General features: G+C 40.1%; 2 protein-coding genes across 3 annotated transcripts in view; one reads left to right on the top strand and one right to left on the bottom strand.

Annotated features, from left to right (window-relative positions):
• Positions 1-19,417, bottom strand: part of ora1 (olfactory receptor class A related 1) — a 261,847-nt gene that overhangs the window by 129,613 nt on the left and 112,817 nt on the right. The window lies entirely within an intron of this gene.
• LOC121959677 (plexin-A2-like) overlaps positions 1-19,417 on the top strand; it is a 129,480-nt gene that overhangs the window by 83,374 nt on the left and 26,689 nt on the right. Inside the window, exons 12-18 of the mRNA XM_042509132.2 lie at positions 881-1,080; positions 5,351-5,502; positions 6,636-6,753; positions 7,724-7,860; positions 8,402-8,569; positions 11,984-12,077; positions 16,723-16,962. Of these exons, the coding sequence (XP_042365066.2) occupies positions 881-1,080; positions 5,351-5,502; positions 6,636-6,753; positions 7,724-7,860; positions 8,402-8,569; positions 11,984-12,077; positions 16,723-16,962 (1,109 nt within the window). The remainder of the gene's footprint in view (positions 1-880; positions 1,081-5,350; positions 5,503-6,635; positions 6,754-7,723; positions 7,861-8,401; positions 8,570-11,983; positions 12,078-16,722; positions 16,963-19,417) is intronic.

Genomic DNA, 19,417 nt, shown 5'->3' with positions numbered 1-19,417 from the left:
AAATACAATTTTTAACAAGCTGCAGGGCTAGTAGTTGACTAATAATCAACTCTGCTCCTGTGCTCTTTTCTAATCACACACAGACCTAATCTATTGTCTGGCAGTAATACCAGGCTATTACTACACGATACAGAAAAGAAAATAAACCTGAGGCCGAAACCACTGGACAGATAATTTTGGCTAGCTGGGAAGCCAACAGACGGAGCGGCTGTGGAGCTCTGTGGCTGGCTTCCCGGCTTTGGGGTGCTTCCCCCTCATGTCTGAAGTTGAACCTGGCGGCTCTGTGGTGCGCTGTTGCCAGTGTTGGAGCTCTGTGGCTACCTTTGGGGTGCTGCTTTGCATTTTCGTCTCTTGTCTAATCCTGGAGTTCTCACCCAGATGTGTGCTAAGGTACCAAAATTTGGCACTGATGGATGTATTGCGAATGGATACTCTGTAATACTGATGTATTTTGGTCAGTACCTTTACAAGTACGGTGATCAGTACCCAACCCTTTGGTGGGCAAACAAAAACAAAAGAATACAATCAGTTGTTTTAACCACAGCCACATCATCTGTCTGTTTTTTTTGCCCTTAAACAGCGAGATCTGGGCACACGCAAGACAGAAATTAAACACAGTTCATTTACACATACTACCCAAATTATTATAATACAAAGATGGTTGAAAAATCAGCAAAGTATTCCTTAAAGAATGTGCTCCGATTGGTTGATCGGTTTGACTAAATTAAACTGTAACACAACTCCCTGCTGTTGTTTTTACATAATATTCTAGGGTTGACTTTTACTTTATTTATAGCAGCAATTTTTCAAAAACATTATTTTGACAAATGAAATTACTTGATATTTGGACTGACTTCATATCCTCTGTGTGTTCCCTTAGTGCACCTCTACAAGTGCAGCGCCCAGCGGGACAGCTGCGGCATGTGTCTGCGGGCAGAGAGGAAGTTCCAGTGCGGCTGGTGCAGCGGCGAGGGCCGATGCACCATGAGGCAGCACTGTCCTCCCATTTCCCCCTACGCGAGCCGCTGGCTGGACCTTTCTGCCAGGAATGTCAAGTGTACCAACCCACGCATTACTGAGGTCAGCTGTTTGTTTGTTTGAGCTTTTGCCAAGTCAGTCAGTCCATCAGTCCATCAGTCAAATATATTGTATTTGGATTGTGAGATGTAGTTTCTTTAGCCAAGTAATTAACTAAGAATTTTGTTTTATTTAGTAGAAGCAGTTTCTGGGTTAGTGCGTGTTTTATAAACATTCCTCAGTTTAAGTAGTCGTGCCAATTAAAACAGCAGAGCTGCAAAGTGGGGTTTTTTTCCCCAGGGGCCTGTATTTCTTCAACTAAATGTTTCATTGTTTATCTGCAACAATATTTGAAAAATCCGAGTAATAAAAATTTTAAGTCTTAAATTTGGCAAACCAGCTGAAAGTAAAGTAATTTGTACAGACACTTTGAAGTTAAAAATGGAAGGCGAAGTCTTGTTTGGGGAGTTTGTTAGCAATAAAAAAGCCAAACTGTGTTGCAGATGTGCAAGTTGTGTCTGCAGAGGAACTGAGGTGGAGCAGGTTGTTTCAGTAGTTGCAAGTACTTTACTTCATTCTGTTGCTGCAGCCAACTGAGTGACAGCTGATGGTAAACCTCAGTTTAGGATTGTTGGATAGTTTTGTGCCTCAACTGAAGTGTGGAAATAAACAAGAGCTCTTGAAAATGAAGTTGACTTCTGTAGGATGATATACTATAGTTTAGTTCCTATGTCTTTTGTCCCCTAGTTTTAACATAATCAAGTCTCCCTAGGAGGTTATTATTAGTCTTACTTCCAGAAACTGCCATTTAAGTAATAATAATTTCCATATAACTGCATGTCGTGTGGACGCAGACCTTTGTGTTTATTTTTGTCAGCTGAAACCCATTTCTCTCAGTGGAAACAAAGCTTTTATTTACTTTTATTTCACAGGTAAGAAACAAACTGTAAAGACAAAAAAAGCCCCCACACAATGGGGTTTTAAGTCCTGTGTGTGATTTATCCTGCCTTCAGTGACTGGAGGAATGTACGCCAGCTGCTGGGTTTTCTTTTTATGCAGCAGGAAATATCATAGGCTTGTGCTTTTAACTTTGGCATGTTGTATTTGTGGGGAAAACATGACTGGTATAAGACGACTGCTTTGTCTTTAAACCGTGTGAGTTATGCTGTGTTAAAACTAAAAGCAACAATGCAACAGTGTGACCAGCTATATTATCTCTCAGCTGCAGTACAGTAATGTCCTCACAGGCCGGTGTGTGTCTGCTCAAAAACATCCAAACTAAATGTCATCTAAAGTTTGTATTTTGTCAAAAAAATGATCAATGCTTTTGATCAATGTCACATTTCGCCGCTCGATTGCATCCCTGTGTGCCCCGCAATGCACACAGCGCTAGCATAGCATCAGCTAACTTGGCTAAATAACACTGTGCAGCTAAAAACAAAAACATATGATTGGTTGACACCTCACTGCGTCATTGGAGTGTGTTATAATGAGGCAGAATTTGTGGTCGTCTATAGCAACAAATGCTAAGCATCAGTTTGTAGCTTCATATCACCAGCTTCTATTGAAATTGACTTGTAGCCTTTTGTTTTGTTGCTCGTAGTATGAACAGTGCATTACAATGGAGCCAGATTTTGTAGAATAACATTTGTTAAAAGGTTGCGGGTTTTCCAGGCTTTATAGTCCATGGCTGTTGGGTCAGTATATGCAGTGTATGATGCTATAGGCTTTTGCTAACAACATTAGCGTGTAGCGTGTATAGGACAATTGAGTTATAATGGAGCTGAATTTTGTCAGGTTGCCTTTGTTAAAATATTGCTGTTGTTCCGGCTTCATATGAGTAGAGAAAGGTCTGCTAGCCACTAGGCTAATTTATGCAATGTAATTTATATCAAAGGCTTATGCTGAGAACATGTTGTATTTGTGGAAAAAATGTGTCTCGCAAAAGACAAGAGTTTTGTCTGTGAATGGAGTAATGGCCCAAATTTTTACTTTTGTTTAATAGTTTTGCCAATAAACCATGTTTTATGTTTGTTTTAGGTGAGTAGGTTGAATCAATCAAACAGCACTTCACAGAAACTGCCAGCTAACACTGTGTAATTGCAAAGCAATACAGACAAACCACATCACAAATATAAATGCTCAAAACAGTGAAGGCCACTCGCGTAGACTTCTATAAATCAGCCTTATGGCTTTGAACAAAAGCCCACTGCCCATAAATGTCCAGTAACAACCCTTTTCTAACCATCTGTCTATCTGTATCTCTCAGTATTAGAAAACAGCAGCCTGTAAATATCAGCAACAAACACCATAATTCTATCTATGGCCACCGTCCAATTTTCCCTCTGAGTGCCTGTTTACCTGAGACTATCTCACATTTTATCCCTCGCCGGCTGAATACCTTGAGTGCTTGACAGCTAAACGAATTCAGTCTGTTTAGAGAGTGGTGATGGATCTTTTATGTCACAAACTCCTGTTCATTCTCTTGAATGAGGCACAGTGGGTCAGGCACAGAGATGCAGGGCTCTTCCACTTCAAAGAGCCGCGAGCCTTTGATGTCCCCGTCACATTATTAGTGTTTCTGAAGGAGCTGCAGCAGAATGAATCAACTACCAAGTGCTGCTCGGGAGTGGAGGGAGTCTTGCTCCGCCGTTGCTCCTGTTCTGCTCTGCAGGTCCGAAGGTTTCCTGCTGGGATGGTTAACTTTACACTGGAAGGGACTGTGAATAGCTTTCTCGAGGTTTTGTTATCCACTGCATTATTCATTAAAGTTTGTTTTGAATTATAGTGGATTTCAAAGCTTTTTGAATAAATCCTGTCAGAATGGAACTTCAGGTGAATCTACTTAATGTTTACATAGAGATTACACAGAAACTGTGGGAAGTGTTTCTGTGGAGATTCTCAGTCATTCGGGTCATGTAGAAGTGCTCAGTCAAAGGCAACTAGACTTATTTAAGATTCATGAAAGAATCTAAAGAGGCGAAAATCTAAAGAAATTCAAGGTGCATTTGACTTAGAACTTCTGGACTGTGCAAAGGTTTAAGGTGCCCTTGAAACAATATACAGTACAATTTAATGGCCAGTATTTTTGTACTAAAGTAGCAAACAGTTTATATTTTGAGAAAGTATTTCAAATCTAGTCATATTTCTGTCCAGGGCTAATACATCCATTATACATCATAACTGTACTCTTGTTGGGATGGAAAACATTTGAAACCAAGTAATCCCTCAGGATTTAGCTATATTTTAGATTGTTGTGTCTAATATTCTGAGTTTGCAACATATCTTACACTAACATTACCCCCACTCTTGCATATTCAATATAAATCACCTTGTAAGAGTCTCCTTTATTGCATTTCAGCCATTGTACAGGCGTGTTTTGCAAAAGAAAATTGTTGTAAATTGGTGTTCTTAGTGTCCCACCACAACGTTGCACATGGTGCAAAACAGTTTGCCACAGCTTTCATGCCGAACATCAGGAGATTGGTTTGCATGACCTTTAGCAACAATATTAATAAATGTGAGAAGTCTGTGTCATATATGTCTGCATCTTCACTACTAGAGACAGGGTAGCGAGTTCAGTGACGTTATGCCAGGTTTGATGAAACTCAAGGGAAACTATGATGGTTAATCAAATTTGGGGAAAAGTTGCTGTGATTGGACAAAATTCAAGGTCACACAGAATTCACAGGAACTGGTTGAATTCACATAAATTATTTGCGGTAGCGACATTGCCACATCCTGCAGGGGCCACGTCATTCGCCACTAAAATTATGACTAATTACAATCAATTATTATTTTGGAATTAACTTTCTTTATGGCACCATATTTTCAAGTCGTTGTGGGATGGCTGTGGCTCAGGAGGTAGAGAAGGTTGTCCACTAATCAGAATATCTGCGGTTCGATCTCTAGCTCCTCCAGTCCACATATGTCCCTGGATACAAGATACTAAACCCCAAATTGCCACCGATAGCTGTGTGAGTGGGTGTTAATGTTTAAACTGAGTAGCAGGTGCCACTTTTAATGGTGGCCTCAGCAACCAATTTGTGAATCGGGGAATTTGACATTTGATGCAAAAGCACTTGATGTGGTCCAAATACTAGAAAGGAACTGTGCAAGTCCATCTACCATTTACCAAATACTGCAAATTCTGTGATTTGTATACCAATTATTGCCTGAAAAATCTGTCTTGTACAGAAATTGTACTTGCATTGAAGGTTTTACAGTTAGCTGACAATACGAAGCTGTGCTCAGTTATATGACGAGCTGATAACTGAGAACCCATCACTGTACGAAAAATCCCCGTCATATCTTTCCTCTCCTTTCTGTGTAGGTGAGCCCAGTGGCTGGACCTCTGGAGGGGGGCACACTGGTCACCATCCAGGGCCTGAACCTGGGTCTCTCCTTCTCTGAGCTGGAGGGCAATGTGGAGGTGGCGGGTGTGCAGTGCACTCCACAGGAGGAGGGATACATCACTGCAGAACAGTAAGAGAGACTCCTCCTCTCCTCTGCCCAGACACACATGGACTCACACTGTACTGTTCATAGACATACTGTACAGATGCAAACACACACACACACACACACACACACACACACACACACAAGAAAATACACTCATACAATCTCTTCTTCTCTCACACACCATTTTTCTCACAGTCACCAGCAGATTCTGTGAATAAGCTGGAGCCCAGTGATGCCTCATCAGGTTGTAGGATTGTGTGGGGGGCTTTGCATTGCTCTGGTGCAGTCGGAGCCAAAGGAAGAGACAGTCTTTGTGTCGTTGTCGTTATGAGGCTGTCGGCACAGCTGTAATTGAAATGCGCTGCATGTCGCTGACTGGAGGGACAATCTGTTAGCCATGTGTTTCTCTCACAGCCATGTAATGCGATTGGGCTCAGGCTGCAGGGACTTTATTTATATCCTTGTAAAAAAAGAAAAAAAGGAAAAGAAAAGAACATGCCAGCAGAAAATTGGAAAAGTCTCGTGATGTATGAATAGGAGGGATGGGCAGGGACGATTCATTGGGTGCTCTTATTGTAAAGGCGAACGCGGAGTGTGCTGTGCAGAGCAGTGCATTCGGCAGGGCCATTCATTTGGCACACACAGTGCTTTAAAACATGGCATTACAACTGTTACGACCATTAATTTCAGCATGGGGTCAGTTGCTATAATGACTTATTCATGGCACACTTTATCTTATTGACCTGACAGGCAATACTGATTTATTGAAGAAACCCCTATGTTGTCATGGCAACCGGAGGTAATGGTGGGTGGCAATCGTGCTGGAGATGGGGAGGGGTGTAGTTTATCATTTGAGTTATATTGCTGTTATAGGTTTCCCATTAGAAAGAAAGATGGCCCTCAGTATTGACCCACAACTTCTATGAAAGTCTGCCTCAATCACACCGGCCAGCAGAGGCCATCTTCCCCCTGTGCAGCTCATAACTAATGTGATACACTGCAGTGGTTCTACTCTGTGTGTGTGTGTGTGTGTGTGTGTGTGTGTGTGTGTGTGTGTGTGTGTGTGGCTTGTATTATTACTTGTATGCATTATAATCTGTTGAATGCTTGTTGTTTGTTTTTGCACCCACATTTGTGTATTTGTGTATTGACAGGATTGTGTGTGAGATGGCTGCGGCTCCTAAAGGAAGTGCTCCAGGTCCAGTTAAGCTGTGTGTTGGCGAATGTAGACCAGAACTGCGTGCACAGTCCTCCCAGCTCTACTCCTTTGTGGTAATTTTGCAACCCAATTGCCAGAAGAAAAATTATGGCATTGCACATTCCTGCAAACCACCGGATATGATACATTTGTACATTATTATGCAGAAACTTTACATTTCAACAATGTTATGGTTAACTTATGGTCAGGTCACATTGTGACATCCAAAATGCTGAATTCGAGGCTTGAAAATGGCAGTCAGCAAACTAATGGGTGATGATGGCTATGTGTGTTATTGTACACAGTCTATGATCTCAAACAGTGGTCTGCAGCTTGGCAGGTAACCCATCCAACATCCCCTCCACCTCCCAACAACAAAGTCAGCTCATATACCAGTTACTTTAAAAACACTGATATGATACGTATGAAACATGCTAATGTAGCATTCATGCTTTGCAGAAACATACAATGCCAACATTTCCTTCTGGCTTCTGAACTGAATTCTGACACTGAAACACATTTACTTTGTCCGTTTGCTCGGAATCGTCAAGTGTTTGAAGGGAATTAGGCTGAACACGTGATTGCAGGTAAAAGCCAGCAACTAATCTGATCCATTCAATCCACTGCAATCATTAACCTGAGAGGATGATACTTGATTTTCCTAAGTACAGATTGTGCATAAGAGAGTTAATCATCAATATGAAGGTGTCTCTAATGGTTTGATAACTGTTTGAATTATTTTCATTTCATGGCGAACAAAAATGAAAGCAAAGTGCACTCAAGCCTGGAAAGATTTTTGCATGCATGTGATGGTGCAATGTATTAATAGTGTTGTTTAAACATTTTTTGATGGGGTCACACTGCATTAAACGTTTTCTCTTTCAAAATATCTTCTTTTGTCTATCTTAATTAAACTTTTTTTGTGAACTTCTGAATTACACAGTGATTCATTCAGCCAAGGCCATTGTATAATTAATAAGACTGCCTGTATTCTGTGTTTGATTTGCGTTGAATGAAACATTAATGAATTTTGGTTCCCCACAGACCCCATCGATGTTGGCTCTGACCCCAGGCAGAGGACCTGAATCTGGGGGCACCAAGGTCACGATTGTTGGGGAAAACCTTGGCGCAGGCAGCACTGTCACTGTGTACTTTGGTAATCAGACCTGTGAGCTGTACAGGTGAGTGTGATAATAACTGTCTGATGTTACATCACCTTACATTCCTTACGACTCCAGATTCACAGAGACTAAAGTGAGACTGCCTCCACACTATATCAAAGATTTAGCCTCCTCTAATCTCCCTGAAACACACCAAGAGATCACTCTATTTAAAGAAGCACACTTTAGATACAATTAAGTGCTCGTGCGTTACATGAAAAGTCTTTATAATGATTTGTGAGGAGGTGATGATCCACAGCGGTAGGTATTGTTCTCTGCGTATTTATAGATATCTATTTTAAGTTCAAAATGCCTCACATGGTAGGAGTCAGGAGGGTGAGGGGAAGAAGCCATTAGCTAGAGCACCCTCTAATTACAGTGTTCCATCCCTAATGTGCCTGTAACGAGAGAGAGATGGCACAGACTATAATGAATCCTCTCCCCTCGTGGTAATGTGCATGGCTCATAACTGCGTGAACTCAGGGATTTGCCTGTGCAGGAATGAGTGGGCAGAGTCACAATCAAAAGCATGAATAAAGCGCTCGTTTGGTGCTCCCACCAGGAGGACCATGTCAGAGATTGTGTGCTTCTCTGCGCCGTCTGTGACGAGAGCCGGACCTGTTCAAGTCAGTCTGAGTGTCGACCGGGCCAGCGTTCCTGGGAGTCTGGCCTTTGAGTACATCGAGGACCCCACAGTCCAGCGCATTGAGCCCCTGTGGAGCATCACAAGGTAACACTCAGCTATATAGTGCTGCCAGATATCAGCCACCCCTTGACCTTTCTGTATGGTGTCTGCAACTCTTCCCATTGTTCACTGGGCTTTGTTGTGATCTTGTTACTTCACACATTTCAGACATGTAAACTTTGGGCCCCTCTCACAAAAGCCATTTGTGAATAGAGTGGTGTAAACTCATGTCACATGACTTCGACATGAGTCAAAATTTTGATGACGCTAGACTTAAAGTAACAAATCAAAAAAGACTTGCAACTTGACTTGGACTTTTCACTCCAATGATTTGTGAATTGACTTGGACTTGAGCCTTCTGACTTGAAATTAGCTGATGCCTTCCCCCAAGCCCAAAAACTCCATGAATCAATTCATGTCCCTACTTAAAAATAAAATCTTTTTATTGTATTAAGACATAAAATATAAAAAATCATCAACATATAATGTAACTTTAAATGGGACCTATTGTGCTTTTCTGTCATTTGTTTATTATATATAATGTTACAATGTTGGACACCATATTAACATAGCCAAAGTGTAAAATAATGAGATAAAGGTATATAAAAGTAATCACTGTAAGCAAAAAACTCAGGCTTCATACTATTCTGAACACTCAGTTTTCATCAGTTTTTTGCTACTCTGGCTACAGTGTGACGTCATAGTGCGCCAGATTTCTTTATACGGCCATTTGCTCCAAGCATCAGTGTTTATTTTGGCAGAGATTTTAGATTAATCCTAGTATTGAGATGGAAATGCTTATAGTTTCAGTCACATTTTAGTAATTTTATCCATTATAGTTTTAGTTGACAAAAACGAATCAAATTAGACTAAAAGGTTGTAGAAATAAGAATCAAGGTGAGAGTTATATATAAAATCATTTGGAGGTAATTTTGAAAAAATAGGTCCATAATTTAATTTGAAAAGTGTCAAATGTCTGTTTGTGGTCTGGGATTTGTACCAAACTCTGACTTACTGATCTCACTGTAAAAGAAGCAGAAAAATAATTTCAGCCCGAATTCTTTGTAAATCTGCAACATGTAACTCTGGAGGCTGAAACTCAGCTCCTCTCACAGAGTTGGTGTTTCAATCTACACTTTCAGCTGTCAATGAAAACTGTGCTGACTTCAGACCGTTTACATACAGCACGGCTCCTCTCACAGATAACAGAGCCTCCTACTTGCCTGTCAAACAGCATCAAACTATAAACCTTCTCTTGACAGTCCGGATCTGAGTGGAGTCCTGCGGGGAACAGGTGTGAAGAGAGCCTGGTGCCAGCCGCTGCCCGCTCCGCTGTCGTTCACCAGCTAACAAGCGGCGCTAACGCTGTTAACGGCCACCGCTGCCACTAACAAACTCCACAAATCCATCAACAGCGCCACCATCCACAGGCAGAAACACTCGACTGCTTATTTAAACTACAACTCACGACTTATACCAACAGCTGATGCTGCCCTGTTGTTTTGCAGGCTCGTGAAACATCCTGGTGCCGACTATTTACTGGAGTTTACTGCCAGTCGGTGCGCTAATCTCTTATCACTGTTCTTTATATGGCAGTAGAAAATTGTTGCACACACAGCCATCGTTCTGTTCTCCTCTCTTATCCTCTAATTTTGAATGTCCGATAGTCTATCATTCACATTTTTCGTCTCGGCCCGTCTCGGCAATGAAAATGAAACATAGATTCCGTCATAGTTTTCATTATCAAGATCTATTTTTAGCTTGACATCATCTTATTTCATTCATGGAAAAACAGGTAGTAGATTTTTGTCATAGTTTTCGTCAACGAAACTAACTCTGCTGGGCACTCTACTGCATGTGTTAACATAACGTACATACATCTAACAGTCCTTCAGGGCTGTAACATGCCTTTTAATCACAAGTAATATTATTAAATTATTTGTAATAATTAATGCCAGACGAAGTGATCAAATTGTGCGTTTCCCAGCGTGCATGTTGCAAATATGAAGAAACAGGCCCTTGGTTGATTGGAGACTCTAAATAGGTGTGAATGTGAGTTTAAGCTGCTCTTCATCTTGCATTGTTTTCTTTTTTTGCTAATTGTTATCCATCAAATCCCAACCCATCCAGTGTTGTAAAGCAAACACTGTGCACAAGTTACAAATCTATTTCTAGGCAGACTAACGTCAGTGGTACTGAGTGGCAAACAAAGACGGGATGAGGCACATGCAGCATAAGTAAATGTGTGTTTTGCAAAACATAGACAAGGACGCTATCTATCTTACCCTTTATCTTACATTATATTTAGTATTATTATATAGTAGATTTCCATATCCATGTAGTTTTCTACATATGGTGGCCTGCCCAGTGGAGATTATCATGGTGCCAGGCAATCTGTGAGTTAGGCAATGAGTCAGGTTTGCAGCGAGAGTGATCCAAAGAAAGGAGGTGTTGTACTCAGATATAACGGGGTTGTTAAACCAGGTCAAATCAGTGAAGAAGATATATGTAAACAAATAGAAATCTGCTCAATATAGCACTTTTCATTTATGCTACAGTTAACTGAACTATGATTTTTACACAAATGAGTGTGATGCTGCTAATATTACAACAGAAGTGAATTTGCTGGGGGACATCTCACAGCTGAGAGTTATGTTACCTGTATTCTCCTAAATAAAAGATGGCACTTAATTTGGTTTCGGGTGGGATTACCCAGCACTACGTCCCTGCAGATTAGACTTCAGAGAGACACCCTGGCCCTCAGCCTAGTGACAGGAGGAGCTTTGTGGAGCTGCAATCAAGAGCCCTCATCATGAATGTGCAGTCCCACTATGTGGCCCTACAAGCTTAGGTACCCTTTGAAGTGTGAGAAGAGAAGGATTGGCACTCTGTCAGGCTGACGAGACTGGCCAGATTTTTTTTTTTTTTTTTTTTTAGAAGCCATTTTTTCCCTCACTTCTCTCTTGTATTTTTCCCTCTTTGTCTCTCTTTCTCTACTTTCCATACTGCAGTTTTCTAAGATCACACTGCAGCAGCACAGGTTATTCAAAGATTAGAGAGTGTTGTTTATTTTAATCACATCTAGCACAGATATGTAAACAAGCAGCACCTGTATTCATGCTATGCCAGCCTCACAGTCATGGATGAATATAAAATAGCAGCCAGCTGGTTTGCCGTTTGATCTGGCTCTTCTGCCCAATAACAAAGAGCGGCCTGCCATGCCAGCTACAGTATACCTCCTCAAACTCGCATTAATGCAGTTTCTCTGGAAAGTGTGGGGTTTGCAAGTTAAAAAGATAGCTCTCTCTCTCTGCAGCCATCACTAATTAAATCGTGGTGGATCATGGTTTGCATTAATATATAGGTACCTAAAGCTTAAGTGGAGTGCCTGCATGTGCATGTGTTTGCGTGTTTTACTAATAATTCTGATGAATAATCTTGTTCCTTTCTTGCAAACAGTGGACACACCACCCTGACAGTGACTGGAACCAACCTGGACGTAGTTCAGGAGCCGCGCGTCAGAGTCAAATATGGCGGCCATGAATCTGTCAACGTGAGTGTGACAACTGCTAACATACTGCACTCAAATTCATTGATGTTGTTTACTCAAGCTGATGGGAGTGTCACAGTGAAGTTGTTCTTCATTGATAGTTTGCGACAGTTGCAAAAAGGTAGATTTGGGGCTTTGGTCAATCTGCTCCTCTTTGTGTTTACATACTGATCTGTAATGTATAGTGAATGCAGGCGAGTGACCATTGTTTGCCGAGGAGATATTCTTGCTGAATGTGGAAGTGCCTGATGTGACGGACGTGGAAAGCTAGCTTGCTGGTCAATGTTACCTAGCTTGCCAAGAAAAACCATGAAATATGATGTGATTGGTTCATTTTCCATTTTCTTGCATTTCTTGCCTGTCTCCCAACTCACTACCAGCCAGGCAGCAACTCCCATGTGAGGCTTCTTTGCGATTGGTAACGCTGCGAGTGTGTGGGTCAAAGTCAAACGCTGAACTCCACGATACAAAGACGGAAATTTGCTTTTTCACCACAAGTGAATGTTTTATACAAATCCTGCTTACACTGGATGGAAGTGAATGGGAGGTGAATATGCCAATTATTTTGCCAATTATGCCAATTTAGAAACGCATACCAAAATCCAAACAATACAACAACAGAAATGTGCTGCAAATGAAAAAACAGAAACGATGCAAAGTCAAAAACACACAAACCCCAAAAACAAATGCAACAGAAAAAAAGCATGATATCCAGTCAACTGGAAACTTCCATTGTGTTGACTGGATATGTAGTGTTTTTCAGTCGCATTTGTTTTCTGGATGTGTCTTTGAATTCGAATCATTTATAAAGATGCAGCACGTTTTCCTTAATGGAAACATTTTAGGCCATTGTAGTGCATTTGTCCTTGTCAGTCGCTGTAGCTGTGACATCTCTTTAAAGCATTTATGCAGTTAAAATTCAGAAAACTTCTTTTAAATCAGGATGGGATGTTTTGAGACAGTTTATTTTTGAGTATGAAATACTTGATACCTACTGATTTACCAAAGTGTGAGTCAGAGTCAGACAACAACCAGTCTCTGTACCAAACAGCCTGCAGGATGCAGAGCACATTAACCAACCAGAGCTTAAAATACGACGGCATGCTCTAATACGCTGTAGTTTTTTCAAAATGTCAGCGTGGTTGTGGATGTAAAAACAAGGCCGTGCATAAACAAAGGGCTTAGAAAGAGGTTGCATACAGAAAGGTTCATTGCAAAATGAGATTTAAAGAAAAAAACTGACATGAAATTCAGTTTTGGGAGGTGATTTATGGTTCTGATTGTGTTTGCCTGAAGTCCTCAGGCAGGTCCCTTCACAGTGATTGATTGTTCCAAAGTGCTGAGGCCCCAGTGGCAGAAGGCCAGTCACCTCTGGCCTCGATTTTTCCACTTTGGACCAGTCAGGAAAATGCCTGAAGATCTGCTGCACACTGATCGAAAGAATGTTTAAACTTCTGGAAGGAAGTTTTGGCTTGACCTTGAAATAGATCAATATATTCTTAAAAATCAATTCTAAAAAAGTAACTAGTGAAGAGATGCCAGAGATGGAGTATAATTGTTTGCTTGTACCATCATGAGGTGGATAAATTAAAGACGTATTTTATTGATGTCAAAATCAAGATATGATAAAAAGTGTTAGTGGCTCTTTTTCGACCAATAAATTAGCTCAGCAGTAAAAATGAAACACTGTCTCTACAAATAATACAGCTTCGGTGGAAGAATGTAAAAGTAAACTACTGAAAATTAAGGAACTTAGGCTGTAATGTGTTTGAAGAAGAGTGTTTTTTAATGTAGACAATGTTGTGTGTGAGAGGTATGCCCCGAGCTAATTAAATGGTGCGTTAATGATGCCAGCAGCGAATTTGAGCCAGTCAATTAAAACTGCATGTTTTACAGTGTCACTGGCTGCGCTGAGATCTAAAGGGATTAAAGCTGAACTTTAACCCGCATCAGCTGCTAAAAGAGGGTCACTGGTAAATTTAATGAGGGCAGTCTCTCTATCGCACACATCTCCAAAACATCACTGGAATTGCTTAAAAATGTTTTGAACCACAAAAGCAGTTAATTGACTTGAAAGAACTTTCTGTGAAAGATAAAAACTGCAGCTTAGGAATTTGCCTGAAGCACAGGGGAATTTAATGGATCTGCTTGATTTTGAGGTGGATTTTCAAGAACTGCAAGGGAAAGAAAGACAAAGAAGGCATATGCCATTTCCTGAGGGCTACTGGTTATTGATAAAGTACCAATAACTAATTACAGTGGTGGCAAAAACCCATTTGAGGAATTTTGCAGTAACGTCAGTGACTGATTGCCTTACTATGAAATAACGTTACTGACAGACATGCAGATAAAAAGAAGCTTAGAAAACAGATAAGGACATCCCTTATGGACCATTTTGACATTATAACAAACATTGTAATTGGCTACCTCTGTATGTGGTTGTTAAAGAAGTATTTCACTGCTGGTAAAATAGTCTTTTCATAAAACAAGGCTGTATATGCAGTAGAAATAAAACAAACGTTGAAATAGGTGGTACATGTCCACTGAAAAGAAAACTGAGGAACATGGCTGTGGCATTGGCTTTTGTTCAAGAAATAGACAGTAAATGGACTGCACTTGTATAGCACTTTTCTAGGCTTCCAACCACTCAAAGTACTTTTACACTAGTCAAGTCAATTTTAATTATAAAGCCCTTTATCACAAATCACAATTTGCCTCAGAGGGCTTTACAGCATACAACATCCCTCTGTCCTTAGACCCTCACATCGACTAAAGAAAACCTAGTTTTGAATCTGACTAAATGTCACATTCACACCCACATTTACACACTGGTGGCCGAGGCTACTGCACAAGGCAGCCTGTTCTCAGTAACCGTTCATACGCACTCACACTCCAATGGCGGAGCATCAAGAGCAATGTGGGGTCTGTGGTGTCTAATTAGAGAACGACCCGCTCTACCTCAGAGCCACAACCACCTCTAATAGAGTGTGCTGTACCTGACCAATAAACACTCTCTCTGGTTGGTGACGTAATGCAAGCTGGGTCATTTTGAAACAGGAAAAATGACAAAACATTGCCGTTTAAATGGGAATCGTCAAACATGCTTTTTCTTATTTTGCACAATGAATGACTATTACATACATTGAAAAACATTGTATTTCGTGTGTCCAACTGCTGCTGGGCCATCATGATAAGTGTATGCATAATATGATGTTCATTCAACTACAGAAAAGACTTAATGATCACTAAAGTTAGGTGAGGAAAAAAAGTGGATATATCAATATCGGTATCAGTTATTGGCCAAATGAGTTCTTATATATCGGCAAACAATCCAATATCGTGCATCCTTATGTATTACAGTTAAAACAAGTTTCCAAAAACATTTGAGGTGAGAAATAGGCAACACAGTAACAGAATCTTGATTCATTTTTTATCAATACTACTTAGTTTTACTGTTTGATCTGATTTTTCAGCCTCTTTTTATATAATACATACATTATATATCTAAGTGTAACGTCACAGTGATTCATTCTATGCAGTAATGTGTGTTTAATGTGATCAGCACTACCTAATGGTATATTAGACTAAAGTTTGGTAAGTTTTGGAAAGAGAGAGAGAGAAAGAGAGAGAGAGAGAAATGGGCAAGTCTCTCTTGATACGCTTCTTTACTCTTTGTGTATGTGGTGCGGGGCATACAAAAATGTGGAAGTACAATCTGTAGTTCAAGCAACACCCCTTGAGCCATCAAAATCTGGCTGCTCGTAAGATGAAGAGAGGTTTATTACAAGCCATTTACAAATACTACCCACATTGTTATAATAAAATTGGCTAAAAAAGGGAAAAATATCCATTTAAAGCAGGAGCAGACAGGAAGCAAAAACGGATCAGAGCTGTTGCCCTAGCAACAAAAAAGTCCATTATCATATGACCCAGCTCTCTGTAATGCCTTAGGTGTCCGTACTGTACTGACTGATAAATATTTACAGACAACGAGTCAAAAACACAAGCAGATCGGTGAGCATATGGACGGGAGGAAGTGAATATGCAGGGAGCACTTTAACATCTGATGAGTACCAGTCAGACATATAGACTCTCTTAATCTCAGGTGATGTCAGTTAACACCGCAGAGACTGTAAGTATAACACACATGTTGAATATGATAAAAAGACTCCATAAGATTCACAACATCTGGATGATAAAACTGAGCGCAAGTAATTCTACCACTTTTGGGCATGAAATGAGACATCTGCTCAGATCTGTTCAGCAAAACTGGTTTCCAGATTTCTTTCAAAAAAAAAGAAAAAAAAAAAGAAGTGCACGCAGCACTTAATTTATTGCAGGATTATGAAACTATTGTATTCACACAAGGTGAAATTAACAGTTATTAGAAGAATGAAAACTTTCAAAGATGGGATCATCGCTCTCTGAAGACAGAATACTGACTTGTGAATTTCTGCTAGAAACTGACATTTCTTATAATTAACCTGAAGGTAGATGAGTTATTTATGTCTTCCAATAATGTATGAAATTAGTCATCATGCAGCAGTGTGTGTGATGAAATCTGTAGTCTGTTTTTTGTAATATGTTTGGTTGTAACTATGTATATTTTAAATGTGTAACAAGGACACCGGATCTGATTCCTCTCCAGGTGTGCAAAGTGCTGAACACAACAACCATCAGCTGCTTCGCCCCCTCTCTGAAGGCGGAGTACACTGCAGACCAGGAGACCATCAAACACGTGGACGAGTTCGGCTTTGTCTTCAACAACGTCCAAGCTCTACTCACTTACAATAACACAAGCTTCGTCTACTACCCAAACCCGTACCTGGAACCCCTCAGTCTGTCGGGTGTTCTGGAGCAGAAACCTGGAGCTCCGATCATACTCAAGGTGCGTCAGACATACTATTAATGTTTTTTTGGTTTTTTTTCCTCTGCAAGAGACAGAGAGGACATTCTCAAGTCTATAACTGGACCACTTCACATTTTGTGGTCTTTACACTGTTTTCTTGTCTCTCAGAGAACAGATTTCAAAAGACCACTGTTGATTTGCAAAGCGCTTAACACAGGGTTCCCACGCATTTTCAAGGCCAAAATTTCAAAACTTTTCCATAACTTTTCAAGGACCCAAATTTCCATTTCGAAAAGGAATACGTTTCACCTTGTCTTTGTCACCAGATTGGTGCATCTCTACACACACACACACACACACACACACACACACACACACACACACTCTCAGGAGAGTCTCACTTCCCATAATAAATGCAGCCACACCATGTCACATACATACATGAACTGTCTTGAAGGGGAAGGCTCAGTCGCTGTTAGTCATGGAAAATGAGAACCATGCCAGTTTTCCAATTGTTGGAGTTTTTCTGTTTGACTTGACACTGAACGCCCTTCAATGCGATTTCTGCACAACATAATGTCGATGCTGAAACAATATAAACTTGCAGCCCTGAGTTGCTGCATATAAGACCTACATTATTTCAACAGCTAACTTACAGAAATAAAGCTGCTGTTTTGTTACATCATGTACCCGCAAGATTATTATAACAATTTCCATGACTTTGCCAAAAATCCTAGTGATTTACTAATTCCATGACTGTTCCAGGTCTGGAAAACTAGACTGTGGAATTCCATGACTTTTCCAGGTTTTCCATGACCATCTCTGAGACAGGTCCGCTTTGAGTCAAGACTCAACATAAGGAAGCAGCATTTAGTTTTTAATCACCACATGTCTGGAACAAACTCCCAAACTGCAGGTCTGCTGCAACAGTCAGTTCTTTTAAATCCAGGTTGAAGAACTTTCTGTTTGCTGCCCTTTTTTAAAAAAAAAAAAAAATCAAATATTTTTTCATTTCTAACACTGCACTATAATTTTTGTTCTTACATTTAAACCTGTCTTAATATATTTTAGCTTGTCCTTATCTTCTTTCCTCTAGCTCTTTAATGAAATTTTTGTTTGTATTTAAACATACCTTTATAATTCTTATTGCACTTTCTCACAGTGCTTTGATGTTTTATATAGAGCACTTTGAATTGTCTTGTTGCCAAAATGTGATGTATAAATAAACCCCTCTTGCCTTTCCTTGCCTATAACTATTTGGCACTGACAGTGACATAAGAACACTAATTACATACACATTACATACTAAAGCCATCTATGCCCTAACTGCTGTCCTTTGAATCATAAATAAATCTGATCCCATAATCTGCTACACATGTATTTCTAAACATAAACTTATGAAATTTAAATGCTTTACTGAAATGCTGTAAAGAAAAAAAAAGAAAAATATCTCTTTTTCTGAAACTCTACCTTTCCCCTGATGTTTCTTGTGAACTTCTGTGCTTCCAATCAAAAAGTCGACGTGGCTACTTCTTGGAGTTTCTAGAAAAGATTCTCTCCATCTGCCTTTCACTTCTACACCATGTGCAGCTGCACATCTTTAGCCCTGTTTGCCGCGGAGGAACAGCACGGCAGATTGCTATGCATCTTGAAGCAATCTGCCTTTGTTAGGTGAAATAATTTAACTGATTTCTTGCAAAATATGACTCACAGTGTAGAACACACCGGTAAAGACCGTCTGCCAGTCTTCTCCAAGACGGTTGATTACAGTAATTACACTAATGCCTCAAAATTGCACGGTAATAATCTATTGAGTTCAAAATTCCATACATGTGATCAACAAGAAACGATGCTACAAAACAAAAACTTCTGTCGTAGCAACAACAGAGAAAATACCAATGAGGTAAATCCTACAATTTTGCATTGCACTGTATCGTGACTTGACATTACACACAAGTACACTACATACAGTTACTGATCAGCATAGATGGATTTCTGAGTGGGCCTTTCGGGGGAAAGGCCAAGGGACCCAAAGTGTCAGTGGGCCCCTGACCTTCATTTTAAAATATCACTCAAATTAACATGCAACAAAAAAGAGGGGACTCAAAACAAACAAAATGAGACACAAAAAGACCACAAAGAGATGCATAAAACTACAATGAGATGCAAAGGAACTGCAAAGGGACACAAAATTACCACAAAAACAGATAAACCAACCACAAAGCAACACAAAATTAACACAAGGAGACACAAAACAACCACAAAGAAGACAAAATGACTACAAAGCCACAGAAAGTGACCAAAAAAGGACACAAAATTACCACAAATAGAAGCAAAGGAACCACAAAGAGACATAAAATGATAAAGAGAGACATAAAATGACTAAAAAGCCACACAAAATTACAAATTGAGATGCAAAGGAACTGCAAAGAGACACAAAATAAATACAAAAACCCAACACACAAACAGACATCAAATTACCACAAGGAGAAAG

This window comes from Plectropomus leopardus, chromosome 2 (genome assembly GCF_026936395.1).
Source record: "Plectropomus leopardus strain MGB_pleo_1.0 chromosome 2, ASM2693639v1, whole genome shotgun sequence".
Taxonomy (NCBI): Eukaryota; Metazoa; Chordata; class Actinopteri; order Perciformes; family Serranidae; genus Plectropomus; species Plectropomus leopardus.
This window is presented reverse-complemented; position numbering and strand designations above follow the sequence as displayed.